A 17,761-nucleotide genomic window follows, 5' to 3' on the forward strand; every position below is an offset into this window, starting at 1 on the left:
AGATTTCTCTTATTTAAAGACTCTCAAGGGCTACTTAGAAATAATTATGATTTTTTTAAACAAAAGGTTATGTAATTCTTTTTTTTCTCCCCCATTCAAGGTTATATCAGTCCAAACAGTAGCTACGATGAGGTCTTTTTAGTTTATTCTTGAACAAAGTCCAGCACAGATCTTATTTTTATGAATTCACATATACAGAAGTATAATCTATATTGTGGAGTGTTTACTACATAAGTTTTTCTTATGTGATAATATTTGACAACAATACCAACGAAAGCCAGGACTCTATATTGAGTAACATATCTAAAAGTGGTAGATCTTAGTAAACACCAAGATCTAAATAGTTTCCTCTGTATGCAGATGAGTTCTCTTGGGAGCTAGAAAAGAGAATGCTACTTGTGGAGTGGTTAGTTTCAAGTCGGAATAATACTGTTTCCAAGTACTAGTTTTCAGCTTTTTGCCCTCCCCCCTTTTTAAAATTTTATTCATTTTTAAGTTGTGTGTGTGTGTGTGTGTGTGTGTGTGTGTGTGTGTGTGTAGGAGTGCAGTGCCCTCAGAGGCCAAGAGAGGACATAAAATCTATCTCTCAAGCTCCAGCTTTCTAGTCTAAGCTCTATGCTATGAAGGTTGGTAAATTCTTATATGGCAGCCATGTTGAATTTTATTTATAAGTATTATTGGTGGTAGTTACTGGTTTATTTTTTAGGAGGAGTCTCCTGATATTCAGTACATCACATTTATGCTTAAGCTTAAATTAAAACCAGAGTGAGTTTTTAATTATTTCATAAAACTTTTGGTATTAAAGATTGCCTTCTCCAAAACGTGCCAGTACTTATAGATACATAATTTGTTTTCATTTTTTTGCCTCAATTTTTATAGAAATAGATAGGCCTTGTTTAAAAGATAATATACACATCATTTCCATTTTAGTATTGATTTTAGAAACTAAGGAAACAGGGTTATTTAAGCTACGTATCATTATACATGCTAACAGTATTTAAGACCAGTAGTTCAAGCATATTTTTGAAGGGAAATTACAGCATAACATGATTGTAGTTGCAGACCTCCCTTCCCTCCTCTTGAGATTGTCCATTACTTTTTAAAAGCATGTGTAGTTTGTTTTCCCCTCCCCTTCAGAACATTTAATATAATAGTGAATGTTGCTTCATTCTTCTTGACAAGTGGCTTCTCTTCTGGTAAATGAGTAACTTTTTCTTGCAGATTACTTTTCAATAATCCATATGATAGGAAGAGGATGTAATGCATGCCATTTCTCCAGGTTTCCATGTGAACGGAATCCTGAGTACACTTGCTAATTTCTTGCCATTCCCCTCTGATAGGTATTTCAGGGACAGTTGGATTATTTGGCTGTGTCAACCATTCAGGCTTTGACAGCAGTGATGAAGAATTCTCCAGCTGCTAAGGTGAAAAATGGATCTTCAAGCTTTAAAATATATCTGCTTTATCATTTTTTGCTGTATAAATTCCAAAGAGAAGTGTATAAAATGCATGGTTTAATACCTGTAATGAAATATTTTACAAAGCTAGTTTACCTTCTTATAATTTGCTAGTAATTTTATAGACAAACTCCTTATGGATCCTCCAGGATTTTAAAAGATAGTGGTGACCTCACATGGTGGCATACACTTTTAATCCAACCACTCAGATGGCTCTCTGTGAGTTTGGGTCCAGCCTGCTCTACGTAGCTAGTTCCAAGCTAGCTAGGACTATGTAGTGAAACTATCTAAAAAACAACAACAACAAACATTGATGACTGAACTGCCACTAAGAGCTGTTTACAGTGTTGGTAAAAGGCTCATATTGCTGAGATTAAGAGGGTCATGCTGCTGGTGTAGAGAAGTGAGTGGTTATTGAGCTTAAAGAATTAAGTTTTGCAGCATAGTTTTTTTTAAACTATTAAAATCAGTTTTGCCATTTAGTCATTTTTTAATTAATTAGTTAATTAATTAATTTTGAGTCAAGGTTTCTCTGCATAGCCCTGGCTGTCCTGGACTCGCTTTGTAGACCAAGCTGGCCTTGAACTCACAGAGATTCACCTGCCTCTGTCTCCATGCTGGAATTAAAGGCCTGTGCCACTACTCCCTGCCTTTTTTAGTCAGTTTATAACTATCCACAATCTGAGCATTTTCACATGTCATCACTTTGTCAGTATGGGACTTGTTTTTTCCAATGTGTGTGGCTATAGGCTTCTGCTTCTTTTTTCTGTGATCATTATCCTCAGTTTTATATCTTTTTTTTTTTTAAAGATTTACAGGATGACAGGAGAGAAGGTGAGGGTAAAGGAAGTGTCATATAACTTAACCTGCAGAAAATAATTCTATAAAACAGTTGTCTCTAATTTCATTTATTTTGTATTTTGCTGAGCTTTCATACCATTGTTGTTGTTGTTGTTGTTGTTGTTGTTATTATTATTATTATTATTATTATTATTATTATAAAGAGTGTAGAATCTTGTTTTAAGGTGAACACACCTGGCTTCAAGGGTACACACCTGTCAATCCAGTTCCTCGGTTGGTGAGATAGAGCGAAGGATTGCAATGTTAAGGACAGTTTAGGCAACGTAGAAAGACCCTGTTTCAAAAGAGAGAGAATGATAAATAGAGATGGACATAGAGAATGTAAGAGAACAAAACTGATTGCATAATCTTTGTATTTCATATTAGCTTAAATAAGTATTCAATATTTAATATTCCAATACATTTAATAATTGAAAATGTGCTTTGATATATTGCTTTACTCTCTAGGAAGTATTTAAAGAAAGAATTGGCTATATGCACATGTTTGAGGTATTAAAATCTCTGGGCCAGCCGCCACTAGAGCTGCTTAAAGGACTTATGGACATGGTGAGTTTTTACCCTTCATGATGAGAAGCCCCTTTACCTCCATTTGAACTGTGGTAACACCCTTTCACTTCTGTGTTACTTTCCAGGCTGTAGAGGGGGATCACACTTCAGTTGGCATTTTGGGCATTAGTAATGTCCATCCTCTCTTGGTTCTTATCCAATGGCTTCCAGAGCTAGAATCCCATGACCTACAAATCTTCATCTCGGATTGGCTGAAAAAAATTTGTTGCATTAATAAACAGAGCCGAACTACTTGTGTGAACGCAAACATGGGAATAAGAATCATCGAAGCCCTTGAATCCCATTCTTCCCTACATCGAACTTGTGCTGAGAACCTGATTGCCATCCATGGTTCACTGGGGAGTCAGTCCGTGAGCGCAGAAGAAATCCGTCGACTACTGCGCTTGCTGAGAGTAGATGAAGCTGAGTCTATCCACCCGTACAGCATTCCTGTGACTCGTGCAATCCTGACCATGGCACGGAAGCTCAGTCTTGAGAGTGCACTGCAGTATTTTAATTTGTCTCACAGTATGGCAGGAATTTCTGTTCCTGCCATTCAGAAATGGCCTGGATCTGCATTTTCCTTCACTGCTTGGTTTTGCTTAGATCAGGATCAGTTAACCATCGGCACTGCTAACAAAGGAGGAAAAAGAAAACAATTATATAGGTAATGGTACAAATTGTGGAATATAAATGAATATTGTTACATTATATATGCTGTGATTTTTAAATAGAAAAAAGTGAGGATCTAGTTTTCAAAATTTATATGAAAATTTTCATCTTGTGGCTTGGCTGTTGAGAGGTACTTTATTGCTTGCAAAATAGTTATTCTGTATTTTAGATATTTTTTTAGCTAAAAATTGAGAGTCATTAAGAAACAACACTATGGAATACTATTCAGCTATTAAAAACAAGGACTTCCCGAAATTTGTGGATAAATGGATTGAGCTAGAAATGATCATAATGAGTGAGTTAACCCAGAAGCAGAAAGACTCAAATGGTATATACTCACTTATATCTGCATATTAGCCCAAGGGGCATGTCCCACGAAAGCCTTCACTTACCAGGAAACTGAGACAGAGGAGAGGACATTCTAGTGGGATTCTAGATGAGAGAATCATGGGAGAAAGGCAAAGTAGAAGGACCCAGAGGGTCCTAGAAGCCTACAAGTAGAACATTATGATAGGCAGATTTGGGCATAGGGGTCCCGCTCAAACTAAGGCACCAGCCAAGGACAATACAGGCGGTAAACCTTAAACCCCTACCCAGATCTAGCCAATGGACGGAACACTCTCCACAGTAGAGTGGAGAGTGGGATATTACTTTCTCACATACTCTGGTGCCTCACCTTTGACCATGTCCCCTGGAGGGGGAGACCGGATGGCACTCAGAGGAAGGACAGCAGGTTACCAAGAAGAGACTTGATACCCTATGAACATATAGAGGGGGAGGTAATCCCCCTCAGGAACAGTCATAGGGGAGGGGAGTAAGGGGAAAATGGGAGGGAGGGAAGAACGGGAGGATACAAGGGAAGGGATAACCATAGAGATGTAACAAGAATAAATTAATTAAAAAAAAAAAAAAAAAAAAAAAAAAAAAAGAAACAAAACTGAAATAGTTATAAAAGTGGAGAAGAAAGGAGTAATAAACTTTGTTCAATTGAAGGAGCTGTGTTTTCATGTAAAATATTCAGGCCTCAGTGGCCAGTGATTCCCCCCCACACACACACACACACAGGGTTTCTGTGTGTAGTAGATCCCCAGTCTGCCCCTTCCTTACGTCATCTCCCCCGTCCCGTCTAGAAAGGACCGCGGTCCTACTGTGATAGCCTAGTATGGGACCACACTGCCCATGTACCAGATACAGCATGCATCGCCTCCTCCTTCTTTGTGGTTTGTTTGTTTTGTTTGGTTTTTGAGACAGGGTTTCTCTGTGTAGCCTTGGCTGTCCTGGACTCACTTTGTAGACCAGGCTGGCCTCAAACTCACAGCGATCCGCCTGCCTCTGCCTCCCACATCCTGGGATTACAGGCATTGTGACACCATGCCCAGCAATAATTTTTAATATGTTTTATGAGTTTAAAACCCTTTATGTATGCTTTCTAGATGTTTGGAAGAATTTAAATGATTTGAAATTTTATTGTTTTACTCTAGCTCAGTGGTTCTCAACTTGTGGGTCGTGACCTTTTTGGAGGAGGTCAGTGACCCATTCACAGGGTCAGTTAAGACCATCGGAAAATACAAATATTTGCATTGTGATTTATAACAGCTACATTACAATTGTGAAATAGAAACAAAAATAATTTTATGGTTGAGGGTCAGCACACCATGAAGAGCTGTAATAAAAGGATCATAGCATCAGGAAGAGCGAGAGCCACTGCTTTAGCTTTATAATGAAATCCCGCTTACAATCTTGTCTTTTATAATTCACTCATTTATATGCCCAAAATGGATTGAAAAGTTGACTGAAACCAAGTTGGGCTGATGAGTTGAGGCTGCAGCATTGTTGATAAAGTTGTTTGTGACAGCTTTATAGTTAACAATGATGAGCTTCAATGTCGAAGAGACTAGTCAACTTGATTTCAGAGGTTCTGATAACATATATTTTTGTTAGCTTTTTTACAGGAAGTGGAATGGGTTTTGAAGCTTTTATTACCCACTCAGGTATGTTGGTTGTGGCAGTGTGCACAAAAAGAGAATATGCAACAGTCATGCTTCCTGACCACAGTTTCTGTGATTCTCTCTGGGTAAGACTTCAGGATGCCACATCAAACTCTTGGTTCTCTCTTTCCTTTAAGAAGTATAGCAGTTTGGTGTGTTTTTATGAGGAGTTCATATCTGCTCTGCCAATTTTCAGTTCAGAATTTTGTTGGTAGTGAAGTTCTATCTATAAAGCTGTTAGTGCAATTATCATTGTCATTAAAAAAGCACAATAATTTTTCTACTGAAACTTATATTGTGAGTCCTTGAAGATTCTAGAATGATTTTTGAATTTCAATTCATTATGAGATGTGAAGTTGTTAAACTAACGTATTTCTGTTGCTTATCTGAAAATTATAAAATGCTTTCCATTGAATAAAATAATTCTAAGAATACTTAAAGCATTAGAAAATACAGAGGAGACTTAACAATATTTGAGTCTTCTGGTAAAGGCTTGATTGTTTTGTAGTACATAAAAATTGTTACTTGTTTTGAGAATACCATTGAATCAGCATTTAACAGTCCTTAATATTCTGTTCGGCCGAGCACGGTGACACACGCCTTTAATTATAGCACCCAGGGAGGCAGAGGCAGATGGAGGTAGAGGCAGGCACATCTCTGTGAATTCAAGGCCAGCCTGATCTACAAAGTGAGTCCAGGACAGCCAAGGCTATACAGAGAAACCCTGTCTTGAAAAACCAAAAAATGAAAAGAAAAAAAACCCATCCTTTTTCACACAAATTATGAAGTGATGCTCTGTGAGCACATGTCGTTACAAAGACATAATGTGCTTTCAGCCATCCTAACGTATGCTCTACCTCATCAGCACAACATAACCATCGTTCACCTGCCTGGGAAGAGGCCCTTCGGTCAGAGTCTGGTCTCTATCTATGACAATGGGCAGCAGAAGGTCTCTGCCCCGCTCAGATTCCCTGCCATGAATGAGGTGCGTACATGTTACTTATTCCTTATAGGCCTTATTGATTGCGCAATCCTGAAGATACTTAGGAAATACATTCTAAATTCTTGGCTAAAATTTTTGAAGTGTATTCTAGATGTTAAGTTTCAGTAAATTGGTATTCATTTCTTAGTCTTCTATTAGATAAAGCCAGATATTATGTAAAAGAACCAATTCTGGAAAGAAACAAATACAGTGAAACGTTTAGAAAAGTATATTCGGCAGAGTCAAAGAAATGAATACACCAGACCAAGATATCATTAAAAAAAAAAAAACTCTCCAAATATATAAGATGTTTAAGAAAATAACTGTGACGGACAGATCTCTGTTAGTTATGGACTAGTGATGAAATAGCTTCAAGCTTTATCATCCACACAGGTTAAGAAAGCTTTTTAAGTCAGGCGGTGGTGGCACACGCCTTTAATCCCAGCACTTGGGAGGCAGAGGCAGGCGGATCGCTGTGAGTTTGAGGTCAGCCTGGTCTACAAAGCAAGTCCAGGACAGCCAAGGCTACACAGAAAAACCCTGTCTCAAAGAGGAAAAAAAAATTGTCAGTAAAATTTACCTGATAGTTTCTTGCTTCTCATCATGACTATTAAACATAGCCTTTAGCTAACATTATACTGTTATACAATATTCTTGATAAATATTTTTGTTGAGAATAGCAGTTATCTCTATTTTAGGTAACAGTAAAACTCTTTTAATTTTTAAAAATAATACCCATTAAAAATACCCATCAAAAAAGGTTTGTTGAGTTATAAAAGTAATGTCTGTATTATCTTCACCAAAGGTAACTTTGATAGTGATACCTGAGGTATATGCTTGCCTATATGTACTGATCCAGTTGAAAAATCAGCTTTCACTTTTGTTTTCAGTTTGTTTCTTTGCTTAGTTTTTTATATAGACTATATCATTTTATTATTACCTAGTTTTAAAATTCATTTATTTACTTTTGTATTGGTGGATATCAAACCCAAGTTGCATACATGCTAGACATGGAACTACATGTCCGGCTCCATGTTATTTCATTTCATTGTTGTTTTGTGTTTGTTTGAGATAGGGTCTCACTATGCAGCTCATGCTCTTTTGTCTTGGCCCTCCCCAGTGGTGGGACTGTTAAATGTGTGCCACCGAGGCCAGCTTTATACTGCTTAAATTTTAATACGAAGAGAGAGATTTATTTTAAAGTTGTGTGATTTTAAGTAATTTTTGTCATTTTTGTTTAATTTTTAGCCATTTACTTCCTGTTGTATTGGTTCAGCTGGGCAAAGAACCACTACTCCTCCACCATCTCAAATCCCAGATCCACCATTTTCTACTCCCATTACCCCTCACCGGACATCATTTGGTGGAATATTGTCATCAGCCTCTTGGGGAGGAACAATTGAAAAATCAAAATTAGTTACTAAATTAATTTCAGCTGGAACCCAAGATAGTGAATGGGGTTGCCCCACATCCCTGGAGGGCCAGCTAGGATCTGTTATTATATTCCACGAAGCACTGCAGCCTCCTCAGGTCAAGGCTTTGTATTTAGCAGGTGAGCTTGTACAGTCACAGTATTTATCATTGCCCCCCCCCCCCTTGCCTGAGTGTTTCCTAAAGAGTTATTTGATTTGCAGAGTCTGTTATTCGCTCACTCACTCATTCACTCTCTCATTCATTCATTTACATTTTGGGGATCTAGCACATACTAAGCAAGTGAACTAAACACTGAACTCTGTCACAGTCCTTTGGTTGCTTTAATGGGAACTGAAAAGAAAAGCCTGTTATGTCCTATAATTTTTTTGTAGGCATAACTAGAACTGGTGTTTAGGAAACATTTAAAGATTTATTTGTGTGTGTGTGTGTGTGTGTGTGTGTGTGTACACGTGTTCACCTTTGTGAGTTCAAGTGCATCATGTGTGTTGAGGTCCCCAGACAGGCCCGAGGGTATTGGATTCCCTAGAACTGGAGTGACAGGCCGTTGGAAGCTGCTTGACATGGGTGCTAGGAACTGAACTGAGACCCTCTGCAGGAGTAAGTGCTCTTAACACTGAGCCATCTCTCCAGCCCTATTTTGTGTGATGTTTAAATTTCTTTTTTAGGCTGGAAAGATGGCTCAGATTCTTCCTGAGTCCTGAGTTCAGTTCCTAGCAACTACATTGTGGTTCAGAACTGTGCCCTTTCTGGCATGTAGGCATACATGCAGGCAGAACACTGTATGCATAATAAATAAATAAATCTTTTAAAAATATTCTTTTTAATTTATCTTTATATACATTGGTGTTTTGTCTGCACTTATGTCTGTGTGAGAGTTTCAGATCTCTGGAGTTGCAGACAGTTGTAAGTTGCCATGTGGGTGCTGGAATTTGAACCTGGGTCCTCTGGAAGAGCAGTCAGTGCCCTTAACCACTGAGCCATCTCTCCAGTCCCTGATATTTAAATTTTAAAACTAGTGACTGTATTAGGCTCCCAGTGTTGCTATAATAAATTACTACAGACTGTGTGTCTTTAAACACTGAAATTTATTTTTTCAAGTTTCTGGAGAGAAGGTAATATTATCTTATCAAAATCAAGGTAATATGAATATTGTTTTCTAGTGAGGCTTCTCTTTGTTTTAGTAGCCCCTTCCTTCCTTTCTTTCTTTCTTTCTTTCTTTCTTTCTTTCTTTCTTTCTTTTTATTTTGGTTTTTTGGGGGTTTTTTTTGAGACAGTTTCTCTCTGTAGCCTTGGCTGTCCTGGACCCACTTTGTAAACCAGGCTGGCCTCGAACTCACAGAGATCACCTGCCTCTGCCTCCCAGAGTGCTGGGATTACATATGTGCACCACTATGCCTGGCTGAGGTAACCTCTCTTATTGTGATCTCAGTGTGGTCTTTCCGCAGTATGTACATAGACAAGGAAAAAGAGCAGATCTCTATAGTGTCTCTTCCTTTTCTTATGAGGGACCCTGTCTGATTAGGACCCCAATGTTATAACATTATTTAACTTTAACTTTCTGTTTAAAGGCTTTAATTACAATTCAGTCACATTGGAAGTTCTTTATTTAGTGTAGATGTTAAGGTCATTTGTTTCTATACATAATACTATCAATCAGTACTTTTGACAGATATTGATGAGTTGTTGAAATCACATAGAAGCTTATCTACATAAGAAATTACAGAAGTGATTTCAAAATCATAGGTCTTGTCCCAGAACTTGTCACTTTTATAATTCATGTATTAGAATAACTGCAGAGCTTCTGAAGGCAGAACAGTTAGATATTGGATGATACTGTAAATGTAATTGAGTTTTTTTCTTTTGGTTATGATTTTGAATATATTACCTAGTTTCAACATTTCAGTTTTATATCTGTTTTTTATCAGAATATCCTGAACTAAATCTTTAAGAGTCATGGACATAAATTTTTCAGAGTAGCTTTCTTTTCACCAAAATATACTGTTCAGATTGAGTGCGAGTTTTTAGATGAATAGGAGTTTCTGAACTTTGCAGAATTTAAATTAGAACCTTATCATTTTTTTGACACTCATTGAAGTATTTAAATGTGTTGTTTATAACCCAAATAAATACAAGTTACTTAATGCAGTGTTTGTGGCTATATAGCATACACTTTATTCTTACAGTTCTCCTTACAACTTTACTCTAAAATTATTATTATATCATTATTATAAATGATCATTTTTACTTCCATATTGTTTTTTAATTTATGATATGAATCCTTTATATACATTTGCTTGCTTGTTTTTTGTTTGTTTGTTTGTTTGTTTGTTTTTGGAGACAAGGTTTCTCTATGTAGCTTGACTGTCTTGGAATTTGCTCTGTAGACCAGACTTGCTTTGAATTCGTAGAGATCCACCTGCCCCTGCCTCCTGAGTGCTGGAATTAAAGGTGTGCACTACTACTACCTGGCTTTAATTTTTTTACTATTGGCATAAATTTAAAATTTTCACTATGGAGCCTGGAGAGATGGCTCAGAGGCTAAGAGGCTGCTTTTCTGAAGGTCCTGCTTTCAATCCCCAGTAACCACGTAGTGGCTCAAAACCATCTATAATGTTATCTGGTGCCCTCTTCTGGCCTGCGGGTATACATCCAGATAGACCACTGTATACATAAATAAATAAATCCTTAAAAAAGAATTTCAATATGATGAGCTGTTTTATATAGAGTTTTATTTTAGTGGTTTAATGATTAAATTCTGAGAATAAATATCCAAAGTGCATGAATAAATTAATGGTTCTCAGTACATGTCACATAATCAGTTTCCAAAAGAGAAAAAACTGTGCTATTGGTGACACAGAAGTATATCAGTTTTAGCACAGCTGAATAAGATGGAGTATAAAGATGTGCTGTGGAGGTAGCTCAGTGAAAGCAGGAGAACCTTAGTTTGGACCTCCAGCACCTGTGAAGCAGCTGGACATGGCTGCTTCTACCTGTAACTCCAATGTTAATGTGTGGAGATGGGTAAAGCCTAGGAGCCTGATGGCCAGCCGGCCTAACTACATGATGAGCTTCAGATTGAGTGAAAGATCTATCTAATAAGAATTAGGTGGAGCCAGTTATAGCCGATGCTTGGGGCATTCTGAGTAGGCAGAGAGGAAGAGAGGGAGAGATAAGATGACACCCAGTTTCTTCTTTTGGCCTCTATCTGTGCTTATCAGATGCACCTGTATACATATGCACATATATGCATGTACACACGCATGCACACATGCATGCACTTTTCTTACATTATGTGTCAACTGGAACCTTGTATGAGCTTACGTTTCAGTTGTAAATGAAATTCAGCACTGTTACCTTACATGCTATTCCATTTCTCTGCTGTCTGTTCACATTTAATTTTTTTTAAGATAAGGTCTTACTGTACAGCTCTGGCTGGCCTTAAACTTAGAGAGCTCTAACTGCTTCTGCCTTCTCAGTCGAAAGTGTGTACCACGATGTATCACATTAATGCTTTAATGTTTTTTTCATTTCTTACTCTTTTTAATTTTTTCACATTAGATAAGTCAATACAATCTTTGCATTTTATAATATTTTCATAATGCTACATACAATGTCCTTTCTACAGCAGCAATTGATCATCTCCCACATTTTCTAGGTTGTGGAAGAATCAGAGATGACATAAAACTAAAGTACATGTAACACAGTGTGTTTTAGCTGTGTTATTTGAGTAGCTTGAAAGGTCTTGATTCTAAGTTTTGTTTTGGTAACGCAGAATCAAGGAGATCGTGTATATTCAGTAATGTATGTGTGTGTGTAACTAATTTTCAGGTCCAAATTGCTTGAGCCCTTGGAAGTGTCAAGACTGTGATATGACCGACCTGCCAAGTAACATCCTCCTTCAGTACACAGCAAAGGTCAGAGGAAGTGCATGGTTGTCCATAATTGGAACTGCCAGGAGTTCAAATGCATTGTTTTATTCCTTCTGTCATTTCAGTGGGTAATTGAATATTTTTTAAAAACAGAATTTGAAAAGCAGCAAAAAAAAATTAAAGCATACCTCCTCAACTAGAGTTCAGGTGCTCAGCCGTTCTACTAGTGTGAATTGGACTAGTTTCTGGAATTTGTTATGAGTTGTGTTTTTTTATTCAAAGTTTATTTTTTTACTTTTACATATATTTATCTTATTACACATATACAATAAACTATATACAGCAAGAAGGATCACAAAACAATTAGGAATTATATAACTGTTATATTCATAGTGTTTTGCCTATTTGAATTTGGCATCCTTGGGAAAAACATCTTTCCTATTTTGGTGAGTCTAACATTCTGAATGTAAACCAGTATCTATCATATCTCATCCCTATTAACCTAAAACATCTACCTAGACCTAAAGACATTTTAGCCCCTAAACAACTAAGTTTAATTGTGAAACTAAACACTCTGGTCTTCAACCACATCAGAGACCTGAGAAAGAATAAAATTAATTATCTGAGTAAACAGGAAGTGCAGGTTAGCAACTTCCAAAATGAGAGAACGACAGAGACGACAGTTTGCTGCCTGGATAGTCACCCAAATGAATGAAACCGTTTTAACTTTATGTAGTTATCTGACAAGAGAGAGGAAACAGTTGTACTCAAACTTTGGTTTTCTTTTTAAAAATGTGATGTTGAAGGAAGGGGAAATGTTTTCTAAAGGACAGATGCCCTGTCAGTGTACATGCCATGTCTAGCTTTTTTCCCCTTCAGAGACTTAGTTAATGAAAGTAATGAACTAGCGAAGACCGAAGGAAAAAAGATATGAGGTAAAATTGGGAGGGAGAAAACAGCATTATTTATTTGCCTTTATCATACTTAATGTTATGTTGGTACAGAAAATACTTTTATTGTGTAGGATAATATAAAATATCCCTTTCTGTTTAGCAAGCTGCTACATGATCATACTGTTTATTTGTTACATTTGACCTAATAAAATTACTGATTTTATGTTCTTCCACCTTTATTTTTTGATAAATTTCAAACCTTAGTGAGAACTTAAAAAAAAAAAAGTAGTGTAATAATCCTATGTATTCCTTACCCAAATACCAATTGTTAACATTTTGTTGTATTTGATGACTTTATCTCAAGTCATTTATAAAGGCAGATTGGCTCAACTATAAAACTTTATCTTTAGCTGGACTGTGGTGTCGTGTGCCTTTAATCCCAGGATTTGGGAAGCAGCACCAGGCAGATGTCTGTGAGTCTACGGCCATCCTGGTCTACAGAGTGAGTTCCAGGACAGTCAGTGCTACACAGAAACCCTGTCTTGAAAAACCCAAAACACAAACAAACTAAAAACATAGCTCCCTGATCCCAAATTTTATCCCTGAATATTTTTACATAGTTACTTACATAACTGAATATATCACCTGTATCTGGTTTTCCCTAAAAAATACTTATTTAGCAAAGGTTAGTTTTGATCCAGTCAAGATCCATGGATCTTTATATTTACCCAACAATAATAATATATTTACCCAACCAATAATAACCTCCTTTCTTGGCAACTGCCGGTCTTTTCTCTCCTACTTAGTCTACAGTATGTAGCACAGATTTCTAGGAAATCATTGCATCTTATCCAAGTAGTATACTGGTGACTTATCATCAGAGATTTTTGGTTTGTTTGGTTGTTTGGTTGGTTGGTTTGGCTTTTTTTTTTTTTCTAGATAGAGTTTCTCTGTGTTGTCTTTGCCGTCTTGGACTTGTTTGTAGACCAGGCTGGCCTCAGACTCACAGAGATCTGCCTGCCTCTGCCTCCCTGAGTGCTGGGACTAAAGGCGTGTTCTACCACGCCTGGCTGGGCATCTGGTTTTTAACTTTATTGTTGTTGCCTCTTTACAAAGCAATTTTGAATTTGGTGATGTTAAAATTTTTTGAGACGGAAATTTCAAAAATCTGTACTATTAAAAAAATTAGTTGTTGTCCTCCCCCCAAGAAATGTGATTAATATGTAGGAAAGTTATTTTATTGAAGGTGTGTTTCTCCAAAGTGATGTAATGCATGTCTCTAAAGTTAGGTGAGTTCACGGAGCTCTTGCATTCTTTGTGTCCTTGGAGATAGATGATATGCGTTCAAAATCATGCTGTAAAAAGGATTCTACTTGGTTTAATATGTTTTACCAGTTTTTTGAGCAGTCTTAAAAATAATTCAAGTATTAATAAACAGTAATTTGTTCAATGGTACTTTGGAGACCTTTCAGTAGCCAGCTGTTTTTCATTTTCTTCCTCATTTGTAGCAGGTATTTAGTCATCTGTTTCTTTAAAATTTGGTGTTTTCTTTGGGTCTAGAACTGAATGCAGTGACCTGCTTTTGATAAGTTGAACGCTCTAGAATTCAGTCCCTGATTTTTTTTTTTTAAGAGACATTAGTTAAAGCACTTGATGTGTAAACATGAGGACCTGAGTTTGGATCCCCAAGCATCTCTATAAAAGCTGATCGTTATGATGTGTGCCTGAACTCCACTGTTGGAAGGTCAGAGACAGGTGGAGAGACTGCTTGGCAGTCAGTCTAGACAGTGGGGAAGCTCTAGGTTCAGTGAGAGACCTGCCGCAAAAATGTAGGTAGAGCGTGATTGATGACATCTAAGACCTGATGTCTACCCGGCCTCCATGGGAATAGACCTTTTTGTGTGCTCACACACACACACATGAGATAACAGTAAGAGGAAAATAGTAGGCATGTTATTGTTATTGATTTATAATAGAGTTCTAAAATTATGGTGAAATGTTTTTTATGTAATTAAAGTTATGTTTCATTCTAATTGCACTAAGATGCTTGTTGTATTTTTCTTTTGTTCTTAGGCTTGCAACAATTCAATTTGTCTTGACTTGTCTACTAATCATTTACATGGAAGATTAACAGGAAACAAAGTAGTGAATTGGGACATTAAGGTAAATGGACATAATATTACAATGGACATTATAGTCTAATTTAAATTTACTTTTAAGTTTACTTAATCATAGAACTTAGGTGGAATCTTTTATTTTATTTTATTTTTTTCCAGTATTAGGAACTGGACCCAGGACATTCTGTACTCTGGGTAACTGTTTTACCACTGAAGTGCATCCTTAGCCCCAATATGATAAGTAGGGGAGGAGGAATATGTGTGTGTGCATGCTGTTAGAAGTTTATTGTTTTCACCTGTTGCTTGATTGGACAGCAAGCTTGCCTTTCAGGCTAAGCTGGCTGGTTTCCGGGCGCTCCGCATCTCCCTGACTCGGTTCTCTTGGCGCTAGAGTTTTCAGGCACTCCTGCCGAGAGCTTCACGCGAGCGCTTGGGTTTTAAACTTAGCCCTTCAGGTTCTCGTGCTTGCTTAGCAAGAGAGTTCTTATCCACCTGCCCAGATTTTATCTTTTAAGCATCACCAAGTTGATCTTAATAATAGGTCTCTGTTACGATTCCATGCAATGCTGGGCATGGTGTGGCGCGTACACAGAGGAGGCAGACAGACATATCTCTTTGAGTTTTTGTTCAGTCTGGTCTATATGGGGAGTTCCAGGCCTGCCAAGGCTATATAGTGAGACCCTGTTTTCAAAGTAAAACACAACAAAACCCCACAAATAAATAAGTAGATAAATAAAATGTTATATGATTTGTATTCAGAAGGATGAGCAAGTATAGTAGTTGAATGACTGAAACTTAGTTTACCTTTATAAACCGTGCCATCAAACAAGCCAACTTAAAAAAAGTGCTGTTGTATCCAGTTATATGTAAGTTGCATAGTTTAACTTTTCCCTTGTAATATTGTCTTTACAAGACTAGGTCTGTATGTTACATATAAACTTAAGTATCTTAGGTATGCTGTGTAGATATGAAAAGTCAGAGTCTTAGCCCCTGTTCAGTATAGCCGGTGGACAGCTTATCCTCTACTGTTTTGAGTAGAGCACGGGTTCATGCGCCCAATTTGATCACCTCCTCTTGGCGGGGAGGCCCACTGGAAGAGGAAGGGGAAGCAGGCTATGCAGATGAGACCTGATAGGCTGTGGTCAGGTGGTGGGGGAGGAGCTCTAGGAGAGGGGACTAGGGACTATGGGAACAGGAAGGTACACGTGAGGGGATAACAGTCAGAATGTAGTCTTCAATAAATTATAATAATTTTAAAAAGGAAGTCAGAGTCTTTAGTACTTTGTATTGTAGTTATACAAATTAACTAATCAAATATTTTGCTGAATGTGGGAAACAAGACAGGAACAGAATTATTAAGAGAAAGACAGTTATATTTTTATGTGTAAGTAAAATAAAATCCCTCTCCTCCTCACAAACATACAAACAAAAAGACAACTGAGAAGGAAAATATTTGCCATCCAAAGAATTCAGTCATAGTCACGCAAAAAGCTCTTTAAAATTAGTATGGTTTCCCCCAACACACTTTTTCATCTTTTTTATGTAATGGGTAAAATAATCTTAGATCATTTAAAAATATGCAAAGCAAAGTGGCAGGTGTGCAGTATGAATAAATCTTGAAATCTCAGGTACAGGTACAGCAAAAAGAATTTTGTATTGAGAGGTTTTGTAAGTAAGTGGATTTTTTTTTTTTTTTTTGGTTTGTTTGTTTTGAGACGGAGTTTCTCTGTGTAGCTGTGGCTCTCCTGGACTCACTTTATAGACCAGGCTAGCCTCAAACCCACAGAGATCCCCAATCTTGGCCTCTCAAGTGCTGGGATTACAGGTATTTGCCACCATGCCCAGCTGAGTGCCCTATATGAGGTGATAGATTTGTTAATCTGCTCTCCTCCTCCCCTTCCTTTCTACTTCTCTTCCCTCCCTTTCTCTCTTACTCCCTTGTAGACTGGCCTTGAACTCGGAATGTTCCTGCCTCACAGCCTTTCTTGTACTAGTATTACAAGGGTACAATAACACTTCAGTGTAGGTCTGAGTGTGTTATGATTAATAATAAAGGTAACTTTATGTAACATTCTCTGTATGTCAGGCATTTAAGCACTTACTATATTTTAGCTTCCTTTACCCATTTTGTCTTTTGTTAACTAAAATCGTACTTCTGGTTCCTTTTCTGTTCTGTTTTTGTTTTGTTTTGTTCCCGAGACAGTGTTTCTCTGTGTAGCTTTAGCTATTCTAGACTCATTTTCTAGACCAGGCTGGACTTGACTTCACAGAGACTCCTGGTTTTTTATTTTTGTTTTTGTTTTTGTTTTTTCATGCACAATTGTGTGGTGACAGTTGCTCACTCTTGGCATTGTCAGATTATATTGGACATTGTGTATGTTTAAACTTCCAAGCTCTAAAAAGTCAAGCAAAGAAAAATGACCTGAAATGGTCTCTTTTGAAGTTGAGTTAGTTATCTTTGAGACTGTCTGCTTAAGGATTCCTTCAGCTTAGGCTGTCTTATACATTGCTTAAGGTTTATTAGTAAGTTATAGCTTCATAAATACTATAGATACTAAATTATACATTGCTCTTATTTTGTAATGTTAAAAAAATTTAATTTTGTTTTCAGGACATCATTAATTGCATAGGTGGATTAAATGTACTTTTTCCTTTACTGGAACAAATAAGTCACTGTAGTGAAGGACAGATGTCTGAAGGAATGAGAGAAAACACAGTTCCTGACTTACTAACACCTGCTGAACAAGAATGTATGGGGTTGGCCTCTACAAAGGCATCAGGTAATAAAATTACATTAGTCCAAAGTAGTCACTTAGAGATTGAGAATTAGTTGGAAAATAAAATGCCATACTACTTATAATTATTTATAGCTGTTGTAGCTGCCCTACTGAACTGACATAATTCAGTAAGTTTATAATGCTTTGGGCAAAACAGTGAAGATA

General features: G+C 37.1%; 1 protein-coding gene across 5 annotated transcripts in view; it reads left to right on the forward strand.

The window, feature by feature from the left end:
* NBEAL1 (neurobeachin like 1) overlaps nucleotides 1-17,761 on the forward strand; it is a 148,732-nt gene that overhangs the window by 52,006 nt on the left and 78,965 nt on the right. For all 5 annotated transcript variants that reach the window (XM_084778643.1, XM_084778645.1, XM_084778646.1 and 2 more), the window contains 9 exons: nucleotides 1,341-1,424; nucleotides 2,766-2,864; nucleotides 2,951-3,531; nucleotides 5,478-5,610; nucleotides 6,390-6,509; nucleotides 7,755-8,058; nucleotides 11,769-11,854; nucleotides 14,776-14,865; nucleotides 17,431-17,599. In XM_084778643.1, the coding sequence (XP_084634769.1) occupies nucleotides 1,341-1,424; nucleotides 2,766-2,864; nucleotides 2,951-3,531; nucleotides 5,478-5,610; nucleotides 6,390-6,509; nucleotides 7,755-8,058; nucleotides 11,769-11,854; nucleotides 14,776-14,865; nucleotides 17,431-17,599 (1,666 nt within the window). The remainder of the gene's footprint in view (nucleotides 1-1,340; nucleotides 1,425-2,765; nucleotides 2,865-2,950; nucleotides 3,532-5,477; nucleotides 5,611-6,389; nucleotides 6,510-7,754; nucleotides 8,059-11,768; nucleotides 11,855-14,775; nucleotides 14,866-17,430; nucleotides 17,600-17,761) is intronic.

This window comes from Acomys minous (genome assembly GCF_964271855.1).
Source record: "Acomys minous genome assembly, chromosome: 4".
Taxonomy (NCBI): domain Eukaryota; kingdom Metazoa; phylum Chordata; class Mammalia; order Rodentia; family Muridae; genus Acomys; species Acomys minous.